A 20,279-nucleotide genomic window follows, 5' to 3' on the forward strand; every position below is an offset into this window, starting at 1 on the left:
AGCCGAGAGATCCTTGTCCTCCATCAGCGCTGAAGGGCGCCTACAGCAGCAGCTGCTGCCTGCGAGCGACGGCGCTGGCTGCGAAAGGGGAGGCGGTTGCCGGGCTCCATCACTGTAGAGGGGCGGAGGAAGAAAGGGGAAAGGGGCGGGAAAGAACGAGGTGCTTGCAGGAAGCATCTTGCTCTTACATCAAGCGCGCTAGATACCTCTTTCTGTAAAAGGCCAAACAAGTTTACTAATTTTAAACAGAATAGAATCTGCGGCACCATGGGGAGCTTTCTCTTAGAATTTACATTTTTATTTTGAGACGGTGCCTGAACAAAAATATGGTTTTCGACATTTTAGTTTCAGCTGTACGTAGACATTCTTCATCAGGCCGTACGGGTTTCATTTGTGCATCTCTCTCAAGAAGACACCAGCGTGGCTTTTAGTTTCCTTCCTGTTTCTCTCAGAGGCTTTCTTGGGTGGGTCCCTAAAGGTCCACGCGGGAAGGAAGCAGCAGCAAGCTGCGAGAGCACTGGGGAACGGCTGTAAGAGTGACCGCACTCGCGTTTTGCGGGAGAAAGGCAGGACATAGCGCTTTGATGACGAGGTAGGGAAGAGGCGGACAGTTGGTGATGGAATATCCGCGGATTTGAGCGTGCCGGGGGGAATTCTTTTCTGCTTTTTACTAGTCAGAAACCGGCCGGCGAGACGCGCGCGCAGCAACTAGGGCTGGGCATAGCGAAGGCAACGCGAGTGGCTCTCACTCATCACAGCAAACTATCCATCCCTGTAGTATTCACATCCTCAGCCGGGCTGCAGAGAGGAGTTCCAAAAACCCAAAAATATTATCGAGCAAGTCGCATAGGGCCCGAGCGATCGTCTTTTACTTAACACTCAAAACCAGCAGCAACCTCGTCGTTTGCTGACTGAGCTCAGCTGGGCGGTGTGTATATAATGCAGAGGGCGGGCTGAGTGAGTTTGTATATATTTGTATACAGAGGTAGGTGGTGGTGGGTGTTTCTCTCACATGCTATCTGAGCTGGGAGCCGGTGTGATTACCTGAAGCTTTTCGGGGCGTGTATTAGGAACAGCAGTAGGACGTGCTGCTGCTGTGGGAAGGCAGTTTTTTCGCTCGTCCCGAAAGTCTGATTTGTTGTACCGCTGCTTGTCTCGTCACCGTCTGCGGCTGTGCTCGGGTCGGAGAGATGGAAGAGAAGACGCAGCTGGGCTCTGGAGAGTTTCCCGTCTCCTCGCCGGTGCCGCCGCCGGGCTGCGAGAGCGAGGCGGACCCCGCGGGGCTTTCGGCCGAGACCGGTGATGGCGACAGACCGCTGGGTCCCACGCCGAGCCAGAGCCGTTTCCAGGTGGACCTAGTGAGCGAGGCGCACAAGCCCGAGAAGAGCGCCGAGGAGGCGAAGGGCAGGTTCAGGGTGAATTTCGTGGACCGCAGTGCAGGCAGCAGCTCCCCGGAGCCGGGTGAGGGCGGCGGCGGCGGGGGAGGAGTGAGTTTCCAAAACGGAGACACGATGCTGAGCGAGGGCAGCCTGCACTCTGGGGGTGGCGGCGGCGCCGGCCATCACCACTATTACTATGATACCCACACCAACACCTACTACCTGCGTACCTTTGGCCACAACACCATCGATGCGGTGCCTAGGATCGACCATTACCGGCACACGGCGGCTGACCTGGGTGAAAAGCTGCTCCGGCCCAGCCTGGCAGAGCTGCACGACGAGTTCGACAAGGTAAGATTACTACCGACCCCTCGGCAAATCTCCCAGAATAATCACTGCCGTTCCTTTTACGTTGTATATACAACCTTTTCTTTAAATTAAAAATTAACTATTTATATATTGGCCTTTTGATTTAACGAAAGAAACCCACATTTCGGTACTCTTAAACTGCTTACAAATAATTTTTTTCCAAAGACAAAAATGTAACTGGCTGCTTATAAAGATGCTCTGCGCTAAGCTTGTGTGCTGTTCCTGTCGAGCAGATGGAGGCGTTAGCTGTACGGGAAAAGTAGGGGAACAGGTCAAGGTTGCTTTAACTGCAGTACAAGTTGCAGCGGAATTGATGCATTTGTTCTCATCATGCAGATATTCCGGACGGCCTGTATGGTGATCTGTTACATCTTTACCCCCCACCCCCCCCCCAAAAAAAAAAAAAAAAAAAAAAAAAAAGCTTTGAGGGAGCTTACCTGTGACATTCTAATTTTTTAAATGCAAGAGACAAACACCACCACTTTAAAGTGTCTATCGATCTAAAATGTGTAGAAAATTTGATTACAGGTGGATAACTCTTGAATTAGAAGTGTATTACGTCTTCAGGTAGACCTTTCCCCACTTCCCATAAAGGTGCAGGAGGAAAGGATTTGATTTAGCTTGCATGTTTTTCTATTCTAGCTCCAGGTGTATTACTTTCAGATAACTAGGCACTTTGACACCTATTGGATCTCTGGCAAAATTAAAACTCTACAAATTTGGCCATAAATAGTTTAATAGGTACTGCAGTGGCATGATGGTTTGCACTTGCTAATTTGCATGTTAACTTCATATTGTGTTACAGGCACTAGGTGGGTCATGGGTGGCGAATGGGTGTGGACTGCATAATACTGTGAGCACATGGTGTGCATTAACTTCCATTTATTCAGTTAGCTTCATTTACAGCTGCCTCAATAGGAGGTGCTAAGAGTAGCTGTAAATTGTGACCAGGTTATACATGTACTAACGCATATGGCCATGGATTAATTTCAGAGGACTTGCTGGCCATACCCCCAACAATCAGGATGTAGCCTTTGCATTTAATGTGTACTGATTTTTGCTGTTAGGGCATGTTAAGTACACACAATTAACACACTTTAGTTAAAAAAAAAAATACCGCCCCCCCAAAACAAACAAACAAACAAAAAAACCCCTGTGTGTTACAGAAAATGGGAGTCTGGGCTTTGATAGGCCAATGCTTAGAACTCCCGTTCTTTAGGGAACAGAGCCAAAATTTAGCTCCTCAGTGCTAATGGTATGCACACTGTGAGACTGAGAGTAAAGGGGGAGGAATGTGCATGTGCAGAAGAGTTTTGTAGTAAGCACAGCCCCTGTGCACATGCATAGGCAAACCAGGAAGTGAAGCACACATCGGTGCTGGTATTTTTGCACCTTTAAATATAAGTTTTTAAAAAATGTTTTTTTTTTTTTCTCCACTTGAAAGGCTTATAGTTAAGTGCAGAAAACAGGTGCCAATGTATGCTTTCATTTTCGGATTTGCTTGGACCTTCACACGTTTGTTTTTCACACCCAGTACTTAAAGGTTTGTGTGGGCTTCCTCCCACTTCTGAAATAAAACTGGCAGACTTAACCTGAAAAAAAAATCTTCTCTTCAGACACCCCCAACGCCAGCTCTGAGCTGGCATTAGGTTTCCAGCAGCAAGGGCAGGGTTTGAGCGCTGTTTTTTGAGCATTGGGCGGAAATAGCAGATGACTTCATTTACATCTATTTGACTACATTTAAATACAATTTGTGCTAATCTTTGTCATGGCTATTGTTCAGAGGGCCGCAGCACAGGAAACATTCTGTACAGATTAAGACTGGTGCTACCCCAGTGTTAATTGACTCTAGTGCCTGTGTTAGGTTCTGAACATTGGTTCCATAGTAGTTGTTTTGAGTAACTATGGTTTCTTAGCAGCTTAGCATGCTAAACCAGTGTTTCCCAGCCTATAGAACAAATAAGGAAGCGGTGGCTGGAAGGAGGCTCACGAGGGAAGAAAAGGTGCTGTGAACAGTAGGCCCAGCTATGTGCTATATGTGATCGTCTCTGGGAAACAGCACTAAAGTAGCGGATCCAAAAGGTTGAGCATGGTTGGGTGCCTCATAGTAACATAGTAAATGATGACAGATAAAGACCTGAACTGTCCATCCAGTCTGCCCAACAAGACATGGGTCATGTCATGGGTCTATAAGCATCTTTATTAATATTTAACTTTTTAAACCATTTTTTTTTTCACTTAAAAGAATGGGGTTAGATTACAAATTGTTTGCTCTAACACAATTCATTAAAACCTCATTTTTAGTTTTTGGAGACTTTAGTTACCTTTTCCCAGAGATGGTCATACATGTTGGCTACTAAGTCCAAAATATAGAACAGGATAAGTTCTCTACGATGACGAATCACAGAAGGCAAAAGTAGAGACTAATAGACGATTCACCACTGGTGACGCGAGTCCAACAGTCTTTATTATATCAGAGATAACGACCTGACACAGGCCGTGTTTCGACGCTAAAAAGCGTCTGCATCAGGGGTCAATAAATACACCAAGTAATGAATGCAAAACGAAGAGTCCTACTTGTATATGTGTTGTCAACTCACTGATCACGTAGCACCAAACAAAATATGCTGGATACAAACTATCCAGCATATTCTGTTTGGTGCTACGTGATCAGTGAGTTGACAACACATATACAAGTAGGACTCTTCGTTTTGCATTCATTACTTGGTGTATTTATTGACCCCTGATGCAGACGCTTTTTAGCGTCGAAACAAGGCTACTAAGTCCCACACTAGGGCTCAACTATGCAGGTGCTCGGGCAGAAAGGAACTCCATGTTTATGAACTGAACGCCTAATCTGTGTTCTGGACATTGGGTAATGGCTTCTGTGGCACACATCCTCAGTCCTGAAGATCTGCTAGTTGGGGAACAACTGATTCTGACCCCTGCTAGGTTTCTGGTACCTGTCAGTTTCCATGTGCAAGGCTGGAACCATGTTCTTCTGGAATGGTTTTTTTAAATTCTACAGTACCTTTAAGAAACTCGTGATCAAATTAGAACTCATTCTCAGGTTAAATGACTACTTTATGGCATAAAATATTTTAGAGGACCACCAAGAGATCTGTTAGTGGAGTCTGATGTTCTAAAACATATTTCTTTAAAGTATCACAACCTAAAAAGATTTTAGTACCCTGCACTTTAACAACAACTCATTTACTGTTGCTGCCTGCTTGTGGACTGTGAAAGTTCTTTTAAAACTGACTATACTAATTTAAAAAAGGATGAGCAATGAGTGCTTTTCTGCACTGGAATGTCAGGAGCACAATGAAAATTTGGGAAAGCAGTTCTGGATATGGAAATTTACTGAGCCTGTATATAACCTGGCATGCATGCAGATTTGGAAAGGCAAAAAAGTCTAAACCCCAGTCCTGGACGCTCAGTAAATTGATAGCATTAAGTTTCTACAATTCTCCTGACACAGAAAGTAATCTGTATTATATCCACTGTCAGTTTATTGCACTTGAAGTTCCTGTTTTTTTCTTTTTACCATTGCACATGGCTTTTGTGTTCACCTAAGAATAGTACTAACTAGAATAAATTCCTGTGCTGTCATTCCTAGGGCTGCATGAAAGAGTCTTTGAATTTATTCAATTTCTTTTGTTTGAAGGCATATGTATTCAAGTGTTAACTATAGTTGCACAACATTTATTTAATGAATGGCTTACACTGCATGGTTAACTGTCGTTCTAGTTTATGGAAAGCTTACTTTAGACAACTTAATCCATGTGTTTTTTTTTTGTTTTTTTTTTTTTTTTTTTTGAAACAATGAAATTGTTCAGTTTTTATCTGGTATTCAATAGCTAATGAAGGTTTATCAATGTTTTTGTAGGTTTTAAGCCATACTATAGGCGTGCTAGCATTTTTAGCACACGCTAAAACACTAGTACACCTTAATAAATAGGGCCCTTAGTATCCTTCAAAAGATCATGGTCAAAGTAACCCTTTGGCTAGGTAAAATGCATTTTAAGTGAAAAATAAGAGTTGGTTTATATATTTGAGGTTAATTTTTGGTGCCTTGCTAGTTCAGATTATCACTGTCCCAAAATAAATTGGTGAAGCCATGCATTAAACTTCACAAGGAATTGTTTTGTAGTAATGCTCTTCCTTGAATACTGCAGCACCTCCTGTAACCTCCAAGCTACTTATGGTTCATTCCCTCATTTAGCCATAAGGCCTTTCTGTACGTAAAGAACTTGGTTCTGTGATGAACTGTACTTAAGCACAAACAGTTGAACACTTGTTCTAGTGATTAGTGCTTCCTTTACTATTGTTAAGGACTAGGGTACATTACATGGATGAAATCCATGTATTGTACTTGGAAATATTGTATTCTATTTGTTCAAAAAGAAATGTGACAGCTATGATGTGCCAGTGTGGTGCACATATCTTGTTTCTTTTGCATTGCTTATAACAAGTTCCTGGTGTGTGTATGTTGGGTAACGTCACTTGTATTGGTTTCTACTTCATTGTGTTAAGTTAATTGCCGCTGCTGTCTTATGGGTTTATTTTGACAGGGATGACCTCGTCTGCAGACCCACAATATGTTGAGTACAATCCCAGTCTCTGAAATTTTACCATTTTTCTTAAAACCTTTAATACATTTTTGACTGAAAACCATAAGAGGAATGAAGTGTGTGGCCCCAATAATCTTTCATTCACTTTTCAGCAGAATGAATGATTTTCTCATTATCAAGCAACTATTATTTCTCCCCACTTTAGAGTAAACTTTCCAGAATTCCAAATGGTAATTTGGATTCCTGTTTGCATGTCAATCACAAGTTAAAATGTGTAGATTTTTTTTAGCCTACTTGTGAAATAACATTTAAATTCAAAAGTGTGTATTAAAATGGTGAAATCTTAATCATAAATGGCATCTTCTGTGGCTGTGTACAAATTCACAAGCTCAGTAACTTCAGATTACCCTGATGATGCTGATAGGGCAAATACCTTTGGGGTTCTTCCAACACTTGCCTTTTTTCAATTAGGAACCATGTCCTAGTTAGACTTTTGTAAGAAGTACAGAGTTACAGTACATGAATTTTCTACTTTTTGTGCAGAAGTTTTATGTTCAGTACAAGGTTTGACAGTGAATGTTGACATCCATTGTCACACAGTGCTGGCCTATTACAATAGGGATAAAATGAGTAATAGATGCTGGCCACTCAGAGTTGAAGTAGATACTAAGGGCTCTATTTGCCAAGGTGCACTAATGTTTTTAGTGCATGCTAAACACTAGAGTTGCCTATATGTTCCTATGGACAACTTTAAATTTAGCACATGATAAACAGCGCGCGCTAGAAACGCTAACGAACCCTTAGCATGGCTTAGTAAACAGGGCCCTAAGACTGATGCAATTAATTGAAAATGTTTCTTATAAACTAAGTTGGTTAAGCATCAAGTTCTTTATAGATGAATGTTTTAGGAAGAATACAAGTAAAGGAGTCCATTTGTAGTTAGATATAAACCACTACATTCCACAGAGGCATGCAAAGAAGTCTCTGCTAAAACTGTTTTTTTTTTTTTTTTAAACTTTATTTTTATTAAATTTCAAATATTAACGTCCACATGGGATATCAAAGAAATAAAATTATGCACCACAATCAAAAGCCAAATAAAACATACTGTCCACTAATAAAGAAATATAGATCCAAGAATTGGGCAATTATCATACATCGGAAATAAAAGTGGAGAACACCACCCCAGGAAGGCCCTCCTGCCCCTAGCAGCATGCACATAGGTTACACTATAACATTTATTTCCTCTTTAGCATTAAGAAATTCTTCCACTTTTTTGGGTTCAAAAACCTGAAACTGTTTACCTTCAAATAACACATACAAGGAAATCTGAGGACCTAAAGCTTGCACCCTGGCATGACAAGCCAGGAAAGCCTTGTGCCTCATCTGTCTCCCTTGAAAGATCAGGAAAAATACACACTTTTGAACCCATAAACAACAAATCAAGGTGCCTAAAGAAAGCTTCAAAACAACATTGCAGTCTGGTTCCAAGGCAAAAGACACCACCGTAGTAGTTCTGAGTAATAACATCTAACGAGGATTCCAAAAATGATGTGAGATTCAAATTACCCTCTTTTTTTTTTTTTTTTTTTTCCCCTCCCTGACGGATCACTCTTTCAGATTTTCCCTACCCTAAGATGTACTGTTCTCGTGTAATAGGAGGTAAAGAACCACCAGACATCCCTCAACCTTTTTAACCATGACAACTGGAGCAATTAATAGAGACTTAGGTGTATTCTAAACACCAATGTATATAATTCTTTTGTAGAGGCTGAACCCAAATTCTCCAGGGTCTGAACTTCCGTTTCCAAAACTTCCAACTTCAGGGACTAAATCTGTTCTTTGGATCGCTAGTTTATACTTTCCCACTCTTTCCCAGTGATACAAAAGGTATGGATTCTTTGGTTGATGGGGGGGAAGAGATTTACCACTGATGCATAGTGCTGGTAGTAACAATTTATCTTTTCAAATTCCAGCACAGCAGCAGCCAAATGAACTTCTCTAGCTTACAATTTAAGATCATATTTTCTTCTCACTTTCTTAGGGATTTTTTTTTTTTAAATTCTGGACAGGTCTCCCTCTCTGGGTTCCTCTACCGATCAAGGACCATGGTGGGGAGGGGAAGAATGGCCAGACTTCTTTCAGAAGTCCTAGTTAAACTCTGGATCTCTGTACCTTTTGATACTCCAAGGAAATTTCTCAGAGGCAGTGACATTTAATAATACAACTATGGGTTTTCAATGTCCTCTTCACTTGGGATTCCAGACAAGCAGAATAGAGATCAGTTTCTTACTCTTGCTCTTTCTTCTACTCTTCTTTCTATCCCTTTGGATAAGAGACTGGTCCTCCATAGTGGGGGAATTCCTTTCATAAACTGATGGAGATGGAGAGACTGACTGCAAGGTCGAGGGGGAATGACAGTAGATGCTTTTCTTGGCTTTTGGCTTCCATACATTCTCTCCCTCCCCACCAGAGCTCACAGTATTATAGCAAATATTAGAAGTAAGAGTTGGACTAGTCATAGAATCTCAGAGACAATTGTATTGCATTTTTTGTTTTCTTCTGGAACAATTACCCCCCTATTTATTAAGCCGTGCGGCAATGCCTACACAGCCCATTCAAAATGGCAGTGGCTAGTGTGGCTTAGTAAATGGGGGAGTTAGTCATCAGTTCTTTTATGTGCAGGATTTCAGTTTGGGCACTCCCGTTTATGAAGAACTTAATACTAATAAAACTATGGAGCTAAAATTAACAATCTATAAGACAACTGCTTCACAAAACATTAATTACTTAACTATTTAATGTATTGTTTCAAAAGGTTCATGTGATTCACTTGTACACTTGGTGTTCAGCAGTTACATGACACACACATTTTTGCCCATGTTCACTAGTTTCTTTGCTGCTGTCACTTTTTGGCTCATCTCTTCATTTTTGGTGAGCCTCATCTGGCCATTTTGCAATAAATCTTGAAAAGCTGAGAATGTCTGGTCTACAGGCCTTCATCTTTAGGATGGGAGTCTAATCTCAAGCTGTTGTCACACCAAGAGTCTTAGTTGGTGGTTTTCAAATCTATTGAGAGAGAATATGCTGTTTACCTGCCTTTGGGGCTTTCTTTGAATCAGACAGGACTAGGTCTCCTGAAGACATACCTACATTAATCTTTTTTGCAAAGGTTGGCTAACACCTTCCCCATTTTTGAGTTGAAGGTTGAAGGGGTGGTCAAGACAAGATGCTCTGGGCTCACCAAGTACTTCTACATCCAAAGAATTAATTGATGGGAATGTCTTCCCACTGTTTTAAGAGATGTGGGATACACAAACCTTCCTTTAGTGATACTGTAAGAAAGGTAGATAAGTATTTGGCAAATCCCAGTTAAAGCGGAAGGCTGAATTTTTCATAACCTTAGCCCACGGTAACCTCGGAGCTGGATCATTTGTGTCATGAACACGTTAATGTCTTATGTCCCTTAAAAATCTCTCAAAATTGCCTGTCTGAGTGCTTGTGCAACACCAGGACCCACTCGTGTTGAGAATCTTCATGTGGTATTCCAGGGGACAGTTAGCCTCTCACTACTACAGAGAGACAGTTGGTTTTTATTCTGTTCCACAAAATAAGATTATTCCATCCTAGATATGTCTTGAACACATTCTAGAGGCCAAATTTCACATTCGTTTGCGCGCACACACACACATATATGCATTGTCGACGCTAGATGGCATTTCACAGAGGTTGTCATATCTTGTAGGGACTGGTAAACTGCATTGTTTGTACAAATATGGAAACATGGCATTTGGGTTGAATACTGGATGCAATATTTTTCTGATCAAGAAATTGTCTGTTAAATGAACATAATTCTAGGGTATAAATATTACCTTGAGAAACAGCTTTTTTGTTCTTAATGAAGCTTTATTGGGTTGTGTTAAAAATGGGTTTCTTGGTGGTATTTTGTGTTGAATTGCCATCATATTCTTTTTTTGTAGGCATATCTTTCTGATATAAATGCTTACAGTATAGTTGAAAAGAACCATTATTTACAGATTGGAAGTGCTGGTTTTTGTTGTGAATGACCTTGCCCTTATATTCTGAAGAACATGTTATGCCAGGTGAAAAATGCTGAAAAACTCCCGACTTGGTACATTGTAAAATCACATGAAAAACTGTCAGATATTTTTGTTGCTCTTTAGGCTTGAGCTTTGCATTAATGCCTTACATATTAATAGAGCATTGTTAACAATGAGAGATCAGATTCCTGTAAAACAATACTTTGTTTTGAAAAGCTAGTTAGTATTGTGAGCCTTGTAAATAATACAAGAATTGTGATGGCACATATAGGCAGTGTTGGTGGCCACTGACTGATAGTTGGTGTGGAGTGTCATCATTTGGCTGCTGGTAGTATCCATTAGACTGAACTGTATGAAGAAAGTTTAAATATTTGAAGTGTTTCCTTACAGGAAGTGTTATAGTATGTTCTTGTGAAATATTTTAGAAATACTGCATGGAGGTTTCCTACATTTTCATCACTTACCTAAAAAAATTGCTCAATTTTGCTTCAGAAAACACATTTTTCGTTTAGGATTCAGGTAATGGATTCTACTTGATTCAGTCATAGTGTTGGTAACCGGATATCCAGATTCCAGATTTATGATCCAAACCTGGGTAGGTTTAATTCCGGATATCTCGTAAGGAAACTAAACCTTAAGGTTGTCATGTCTACTTGACTCCTTCAGTGATCTTCTATTTTGATTTAGATGTTTACTCATGCTTTTCATTAGCCCTTAACACCCTAATGTTCAATGGCTCCTTTTGCTTTTTATTTCCTAAAGTATAATCCAGTTCAATCCAAATCTGATTCACTGAGCATATAAAGATGCCTTGCTGTTGGTTAGTTCTGTAGTCACCAGCCAACTTCATCTTTTTAAAAAAATGTTACTACATGAAAACTGATGTCTAATGTTGTATTAGAAAAATTCACATAACAAATGTCTTGGGGGCCCTAGCTACAGCTAGTAACACCGCTGCCGCCATCACAATCGCCACTTCTGACTGTACCAACTCATGAGAAACAGAAGGGAAAGAAAGTAGTCTTCATGCGGCAACATAAAAAAAATAAATTAAAGCGGCCTTTAGCCCTATTTGGAGTTCCTTTTGGAATTATTTCCCTGGGGGGAACCTCAAATCCTTGATGACCCAGTGGGCTGACTCAGGCTAAGAAGTTAATCCCTTCAAACCTTATCCTTTTGTCAAGTAATTCTGAGGGGAGGGAAAGTTCAGATCAACCTAGCCCACCCCACTTCAAGCACCTGAGCTCACCCCAAGAGGTCTCAGAACTGTGTGGAGCAGGAACAATCCTCACTTGCTCCTGCTTTATAGACTGGTGGCTTCAAAGTGATGTTGTTTGGCTTTGCCTCCCTGCCTTTTAGAATTACTTGGAAAAAAGGTGGGTTTCAAGGGATTAGGGGGTTAAACCTTTTAGACCTGCATTTGGGCTGCAGGGGAAGGGACTGCCCACTGACCCTCCAGGAGGTGGGGGTCCAGGGTAAGCTGCTTCATGCTGCTATATGTGAACACTAGTAAAAAAGGCCCATTTCTGACACAAATGAAACGGGCGCTAGCAAGGTTTTCCTCGGAGTGTGTATGTTTGAGAGAGAGAGAGAGAGAGTGTGTGTGAGAGATGGAGTGTGTGTGTCAGAGAATGAGAGAGAGAGACAGAGTGTGTGAGAGAGACAGAGTGTCTGTGTGTGACAGAGAGAGTGTATGTGAGAGACAGTGAGTGATTGTGGTCCCTCTCCCCCTCGCCCACCCGCAGCTGCCACTGGTAACGCTGTCCGGCCACTGCTGCTTCTCCTGTTGAGCAGCAGCGGCCACTACAAAAAGAAAAAAGCAATAAATGCCTTTAAACCTGAAACGCGGCACCGTAGACAGCCATCAGGCATTGCCTGTCGGCTCTGCAGCCGCTCTTCCTCTCGCATCATTGCGCTCCTCCGGGGTCTTACTCCAGGGGCAGTGACGTGGATGCGAGAGGAGGAGCGGCTGCAGAGCCGACAGCCAATGCCTGATGGCTGTCTACTGTGCCGCGTTCCAGGTTTAAAAAAATTTATGGCTTTTTTTATTTTTTATTTTTGTAGCAGCCGCTGCTGCTCAACAGGAGAAGCAGCAACGGCTGGACAGCATTACCACTGGCAGCTGCGGGTGGCAAGGGGGTTGATGTGCTTTGGGGGGGAGGGAGGTGTTAGATATGCCGGGGTGGGGGGGCTTGGGTGATGCGCGGAGGGGGTGTTTGAGCGGTGCACTCACAGCTGATTCTCAGGCATTGGGAGGAGTAGGGAAACACGCGGAGCAAATTGCTTTGTGTGTTTCCCTACTCCTCCCCCTGCTGTGAGTGATGTCAGCCTGGCTACGGAGCCTAGCTCAGCAACTCCAGGAGCCACGGACACAGGCAACTACTTTAGAACGTTAGAGGTGAGAATTATTATATAGGATTATTTTGTGAGTTTTGAGGAAAAATAGCTTCTGCTCAAGCTTTTTCAGTGAACTCGGGCCTGTGAAGCCTTTCATGAGCTTGCTGCTTTTTGCATTCCTGTGTGTTCATGAGCTGCGTTGTGTGACTTTTTTTTTTAAATCACAGCAGCTTGTTAATGCATGTCTTCCCTTATCTCGACGATTAGCTGGTGAAGAGCACATCAGAGGTGGGTGCGCTGCAGTCCATGCGAATGACTATTCAGGTGCTAGAACTACTGGGGTTCGTGTTCAATTATACCAAGTCCCATCTCACCCCAGTTCAAAAATTGGAGTTCATCGGAGCACTGTTGAACACAAGGACAGCTCGAGCTTTTCTTCTCGAGGCGAGGGCAGACAATCTCCTGTCCCTAGTGTCCATGGCTCGAGCGTCTCAACAGATCACGGCTCGGCAGATGTTGAGACTTCTGGGTCACATGGCCTCCACAGTTCACGTGACTCCCATGGTGCATCTACACATGAGATCAGCTGAAGGGACCCTAGCTTCCCAGTGGCGTCAAGCTGCGGGCAGTCTAGAGGATGTGATCCAACTGTCCACCGACTTTCGGAATTCCTTGCAGTGGTGGACGATTCAGCCCAATCTGACCTTGGGACGTTCATTCCAAATTCATCAGCCACAAAAAGTGCTGATGACGGATGCATCCCTCCTGGGGTGGGGAGCTCATGTATATGGGCTTCACACTCAAGGAGCTTGGTCCTTTCAGGAAAAAGGTCTGTAGATCAACCTCCTGGAATTAAGAGCGAGTTGGTTGGACAGCCGATCTCTGATGTTGATGGGCTCCACACCCAAGGACGTTGGTCCCTCAAGGAAGCAGATTATCAGATCAATCTCCTGGAGTTGCGAGCAGTCTGGAACGCACTAAAGGCTTTCAGAGATCGGCTATCCAACCAAATTATCCAAATTCAGACAGACAATCAGGTTGCCATGTATTACATCAACAAGCAGGGGGGCACCGGGATGTTGCCCCGTGTCAGGAAGCTGTCCAGATACGGCTTTGGGCTCGCCGTCATGGCATGTTCCTCCAAGCCACATATCTGGCAGGCGTAAACAAGTCTGGCCGACAGGTTGAGCAGGATAATGCAACCTCACGAGTGGTCTCTCAACTTGAGAGTGGTACGTCAGATCTTCCAAGCGTGGGGAATCCCCCTTGGTCGATCTCTTTGCTACTCAGACTAATCACAAGGTCCCTCAGTTCTGTTCCAGACTTCAGGCCCACGGCAGACTAGCATCAGATGCCTTTCTCCTTTATTGGGGGAAGGGCCTCCGGTATGCGTATCCTCCCATACACTTGGTAGGGAAGACTTTGTTGAAACTCAAGCAGGATCATGGAACCATGATTCTGATCACTTCCTTCTTGCCGCGTCAGATCTGGTTCCCTCTTCTTCTGGAGTTGTCCTCCGAAGAACAGTGGAGATTGGAGTGTTTTCCGACCCTCATTACTCAGAACGAGGGGGCACTTCTGCATCCCAGCCTCCAGTCCCTGGCTCTCCCGGCCTGGATGTTGAGAGCGTAGACTTTGCCTCCTTGGGTCTTTCTGAGGGTGTCTCCCGAGTCTTGCTTGCTTCCAGAAAACATTCCACAAAGAGGTGGTGTTATTTCAAATGGAGGAGGTTTGCCGTCTGATGTGACAGCAAGGCCCTAGATCCTCGTTCTTGTCCTACACAGACCCTGCATGAATACCTTCTGCACTTGTTCAAGTCTGGTCTCAAGTCCAACTCTGTAAGGGTTCACTTTAGCGCAATTAGTGCTTATCATTATTGTGTAGCGGGTAAGCCTATCTTGGGACAGCCTTTAGTTCTCTTCATGAGAAGTTTGCTGTTGTCAAAGCCCCCTATCAAGCCTCCTACAGTGTCATGGGATCTCAGTGTCGTTCTCACCCAACTGATGAAAGCTCCTTTTGAGCCACTGAATTCCTGCCATCTGAAGTACTTGACCTGGAAGGTCATTTTCTTGGTGGCTGTTACTTCAGCTCGTAGAGTCAGTGAGCTTCAAGCCTTGGTAGCTCGTGCTCCTTATACTAAATTTCATCATAACAGAATAGTCCTCCGCACTCACCCTAAGTTCTTGCCAGAGGTGGTGTCTGAGTTCCATCTTAACCAGTCAGTTGTCTTGCCAACATTTTTACCCCGTCCACATACCCGCCCTGTTGAACGTCTGTTGCACACATTGGACTGCAAGAGAGCGTTGAACGTCTGTTGCACACATTGGACTGCAAGAGAGCGTTGACCTTCTATGTGGAGCGGACAAGCCCCTTCAGACAGTCCACCCAAATGTGTTTCTTTTGACCCTAACAGAAGGGGAGTGGCTTTCAGGAAACGCACCATCTCCAATTGGCTAGCAGATTGCATTTCCTTCACTTATGCCCAAGCTGGGCTGACCCTTGAGGGAAATGTCACGGCTCATAGTGTTCGAGCCATGGCAGCGTCAGTGGCCCACTTGAAGTTAGCCACTATTGAAGAGATTTGCAAGGCTGCGACGTGGTCATCTGTCCACACATTCACGTCTCATTACTGCCTACAGCAGGATACCCGACGTGACAGTTGGTTCGAGCAGTCGGTGCTGCAGAATCTGTTTGGGGTTTAGAATCCAACTCCACCCCCCTAGGCCCATTTTTATTCTGTTTCAGGCTGCACTCTCAGTTAGTTGTTTCTGTTTAGGTCAATCTCAGTTATGTCCTTGCTGTTGTGAGGCCCAATTGACCAATATTTGTTGTTTTGAGTGAGCTTGGGGGCTAGGGATACCCCATCAGTGGAACAAGCAGCCTGCTTGTCCTCGGAGAAAGCGAAGTTACTTACCTGTAGCAGGTATTCTCCAAGGACAGCAGGCTGATTGTTCTTACAAACCCGCCCTCCTCCCCTTTGGAGTTGTGTCTTCACTTTCTACTTGACTGAGGAGCACGCTCGCGCGAGGGCTAGCAAACTTTGTTGCTAGGAAGATCTCCGATCCTGGGGCTGCCGTTGGACGTCACCCATCAGTGAGAACAATCAGCCTGCTGTCCTTGGAGAATACCTGCTACAGGTAAGTAACTTCGCTTTTTACGTTCCACAGGATGCTTCAATCCATTTACATTCCATGATATAATATTTAGCCATTATGGAGGTTGGAAAGAGATTAGAACAAGATTCCTTATTAATATAATCTCAATCAGAGGAAAAACAAAAAGAGAGTGTCCCTTATGCATAATAATGCCTAAAGACACATAGAATAAGAAATAGTTCAGTCAATAAAGAGAAACTATATGTAACAGTGCTGATGACTGTGACAGGGACCCTGAGCAAACAAAACCCACCAAATATAGATATTAATCAAATTCTTTTGTGAACTAGAATAACTAACTATAACCTTCTCTGCGCATATCCAGCAGATAGCCAAGACCTGTCACTTCTTCCTCTATAACATTAGCAAAATTCGCACTTTCCTCTCCGAGCACACCACCCGAACTCTCATCCACTCTCTCATTACCTCTTGTCTCGACTACTGCAACCTACTCCTCACTGGCCTCCCACTTAGCCATCTATCCCCCCTTCAGTCCATTCAGAACTCTGCTGCACGTCTTATCTTCCGCCTTGACAGATATATACTCATATCACCCCTCTCCTCAAGTCACTGCACTGGCTTCCGATTAGGTACCGCATACAGTTCAAGCTTCTCCTACTAACCTACAAATGCACTCGATCTGCAGCCCCTCCCTACCTCTGTACCCTCATCTCCCCCTACGTTCCTACCCGTAACCTCCGCTCTCAAGACAAATCCCTCCTTTCAGTACCCTTCTCCACCACCGCCAACTCCAGGCTCCGCTCTTTCTGCCTCGCCTCACCCCATGCTTGGAATAAACTCCCTGAGCCCATTCGCCAGGCCCCCTCCCTGCCCATCTTCAAATCCTTGCTCAAAGCCCACCTCTTCAATGTCGCCTTCAGCACCTAACCACCATACCTCTATTCAGGAAATGTAGACTGCCCCAACTTGACATTTCGTCCTTTAGATTGTAAGCTTCATTGAGCAGGGACTGTCCTTCCTTGTTAAAATGTACAGCGCTGTGTAACCCTAGTAGCGCTCTAGAAATGTTCAGTAGTAGTATAATGACAAAAAGCAAGTAAAGATTATTGTTTGTATAATCAGAAAAGTACTTTATGCAATAACAGGTCTTGAGATTTATGTTGGTAACGAGTTTAACATACAATCGCATTCAAATTTTAATTAAGTATAAAATTAGGTCATATAAACAGTTAGAACTTGTATATGATACAGGAGTCATTCTGACTAAGACATACCGTGAGATTGAAGCTGATCCAAATAAGACTGGAGTTGTTCAGGAGAGTCAAAGGACTTGGTGGTATTGTGAAGGGTGATAGTCATGCAAGCTTGGGTACTGCAAACCAAAACATGCACGTGGAGGGGCATAATCGAACGGGGCGCCCAAGTTTTCTTGGGCCCATCCTTGCAGGACGGCTCCGTGAAGGGGCGGGGAAACCCGTGTTATCAAAACAAGATGGGCATCCATCGGAAATACATGTTTTCAGATCCCAAGATGGCGCTGTGACCAGACGCACCTGAGTCTGCTGCCGAGGTGACCCCGGTGTTTTCTGTTGGTTTCGCTGCCTTTGTGGTCTCCTTGATGGGGAAACGAAGGGGGAAAGTCAAGGAGCATTCCTCGGCTCCTGGGGCGTCCTTGGCGTTGCGACAGACGACCCTGCAGTTTTCCAGACAGCAGCCGGGACCTAGGGGAACTTCGACCCCTTCTGCCGCTCTCGACGCGTCGGCGTCGATTGAAAGCGCTAACGGGGCTTCCCTGAGCCCCGTAGAGCGCATTGCTCCACCTCAACCCGGAAGGGAATTACTGGCAGCCCAAGCAGGAACGGCGAACGGAGACGCTCAGCCTAACCTCCTCGAGGAAAGGTCTGCGGTGATAGAACACGAACCCCAACCTAGAGAAGCACTTTTCCAATCAGCTCTACAGATACTTCCACTGGATATTGTTTCAAAACTATCTCAGGTTGGTGATCAGGTTCAAGTCCTTCCTGGAATTTCTGGTGTGGTAAGACCTGCAATTGTGACTTTAGAGTCACTATGGGACATGGTACATAATATCCAAATCTCCATGCAACCTACTTTAAAAGAGAATACTGAAAATATAAGAACTCTTTCCGAAGCTGCGCTACTCCAAGCACAGGTATCTGCACAACAGGCCACTAAAATGGAAAATTTGAATATTAAATTGCAAGAGATGGGAACTTTAGAGAATGTTTTGGTTAAAGACAATATTTTTCTTCATAAACGGACGGAATACCTTGAGAACCAGATTCGTAGACTTAATCTTAGGTTCCTAAACTTCCCTAAGTCTCCTTTAATTTCACCTCTTGAAATGGTCAAGAAATATATGGTGGACATTCTTGGAATGGACAAGGATTCATTGCCCCCCATAACAAGGGCCTATTACATCTGGAACCTCCCAAGGGTGGGGGATGGAATGAATTTAACTTCATTCCTTGAAAGCTCACTGGAGATAATTACACAGAGGTCTACTATGCTTGTTACCTTTGTATTGGAGCCTGACCGCAATGCAATACTGAGACTTTCTTTAAGACACTTAGAAAACTTGTTTATGGGCTCAAAGGTTCGTGTTTTTCCTGATCTCTCAAGGCCTACTCAAGCTAGACGCAGGGCTTTCTTAGATCTGCGTCCTAGAGCGTTGGCATTGGGGATTAACTTTATATTACGTTTTCCTTGTATATGTAATTTGATGCTTGAGGGCAGTCAGTTTCAATTTGTAGACCCTAAACAGTTAAAGGAATTTCTTGATGCTAGAGTAGATACGAATGTTATGTGCCCTCCATAATAGCAGGCTGGGATCAGTAACCCCGAGGTATGCAAAGGGAGGTTTTTCTTTTTATTGCCTTTGTAAATATAAATTTTTGATTCTTGGGATCAATTTCTTAATTTGTGGACGAACAGGCCTTAAACTATATTCTTTGTTTTGTTATTTCCTTGTCAATGCCTATTGCATATTCATAATTTGTTGTGAAATAATGATTAACATATAAATAAAATAATAAAAAAAAAAAAGATGGGCATCCATCTTTTGTTTCAATAATACGGTCGGGGACTCCCAAATCTCAACATTTAGGTTGTCCTTAGAGATGGTCGTACCCGGTTTTCGGTGATAATGGAAACCTAGGACACCCATCTCAGAAAAGACCAAATGCAAGTCATTTGGTCGTGGGAGGAGCCAGCATTTGTAGCACACTGGTCCCCCTAACATGCCAGGACACCAACCTTACCTTGGGTGCTGAGCCCCCCCCCCCCCAAAAAAAAAATAAATAAAACCCACTCACCACAACTGTACACCTCTACCATAGCCCTAAGGGGCACCTACATATGGGTACAGTGAATTTCTGGTGGGTTTTGAAGGGCTCATATTTACCACCACAAGTGTAACCGGTAGGGGGGGATGGGCCTGGGTCTGCCTGCCTGAAGTGCACTGCACCCATTAAAACTGCTCCAGGGACCTGCATACTGCTGTCATGGAGCTGGGTATGACATTTGAGGCAAAACATTTTTTTAAAGTTTTTTTTTTTTTTTTTTTTAAGCGTGGGAGGGGCTTGGTGACCACTGGGGGAGTAAGGGGAGGTCATCCCCGATTTCTCTCCGGTGGTCATCTCCGATTTCTCTCCGGTGGTCATCTGGTCAGTTCGTGCACATTTTTGAGGCTTGGACGCAAGAAAAAATGGACCAGGTAAAGTCGGCCAAGTGCTTGTCAGGGACGCCCTTCTTTTTTCCATTATCGGCTGAAGACGCCCATCTCTTAAGCACGCCCCAGTCCCGCCTTCGCTGCGCTGCCGCCTTGCCCCTTGAACTTTGGCCATCCCCGTGACCGAAAGCAGTTGAGGACGCCCAAAATCGGCTTTCGATTTATGACTATTTGGGTGATCCTAAGAGAAGGACGCCCATCTCCCGATTTGTGTTGGGAGATGGGCGCCCTTCTCTTTCGAAAATAAGCCTGCAAGGGCTTTCTTTTCCTTGCAGTGCTCTTAGCAAGGTCTTGAAGAATAAGAACTGTCTTACCATCAATATGCAGAGAGGTATGTGAACGAGCAGTAGTTAGAATCTGGAGCGCTTTCTGAAAACGTAATAACTTTGCTACTATAGGTCTTGGATGTGGCTGGTTGAGTACGCGCTCAAATTCTAATGGCGGATCAAAAGTAATATGAAGGATGGATGGTATCCATTTGCTGAGGAATTCTAACATGTTTGAGTCTTCTAGTCCCTCTTTAAGGCTAAGATTCTGATGTTATTGTGTCTGGATCTGTTAGCTAGATCTTCAAGTTCTAATTCCATCTTTTTAAACTGTGCAGCTGTAGTGTCTTGGAGTTGGGTTAGCTGCAGGGCCACTTGAGCAGAACGGCGCTCCAATTCCTCCACTCGAAGTTGAAAGGCAGAGAG

The 20,279-nt window shown here is 43.9% G+C and overlaps 1 protein-coding gene across 1 annotated transcript in view; it reads left to right on the forward strand.

The window, feature by feature from the left end:
- The first annotated feature begins 201 nt into the window (after positions 1 to 201).
- Positions 202 to 20,279, forward strand: part of SLC12A2 (solute carrier family 12 member 2) — a 352,311-nt gene continuing 332,233 nt past the window's right edge. The window contains exon 1 of the mRNA XM_030193587.1: positions 202 to 1,730. Within this exon, the coding sequence (XP_030049447.1) occupies positions 1,191 to 1,730 (540 nt within the window). The 5' untranslated portion in view covers positions 202 to 1,190. The remainder of the gene's footprint in view (positions 1,731 to 20,279) is intronic.

This window comes from Microcaecilia unicolor, chromosome 2 (genome assembly GCF_901765095.1).
Source record: "Microcaecilia unicolor chromosome 2, aMicUni1.1, whole genome shotgun sequence".
NCBI classification, from domain to species: domain Eukaryota; kingdom Metazoa; phylum Chordata; class Amphibia; order Gymnophiona; family Siphonopidae; genus Microcaecilia; species Microcaecilia unicolor.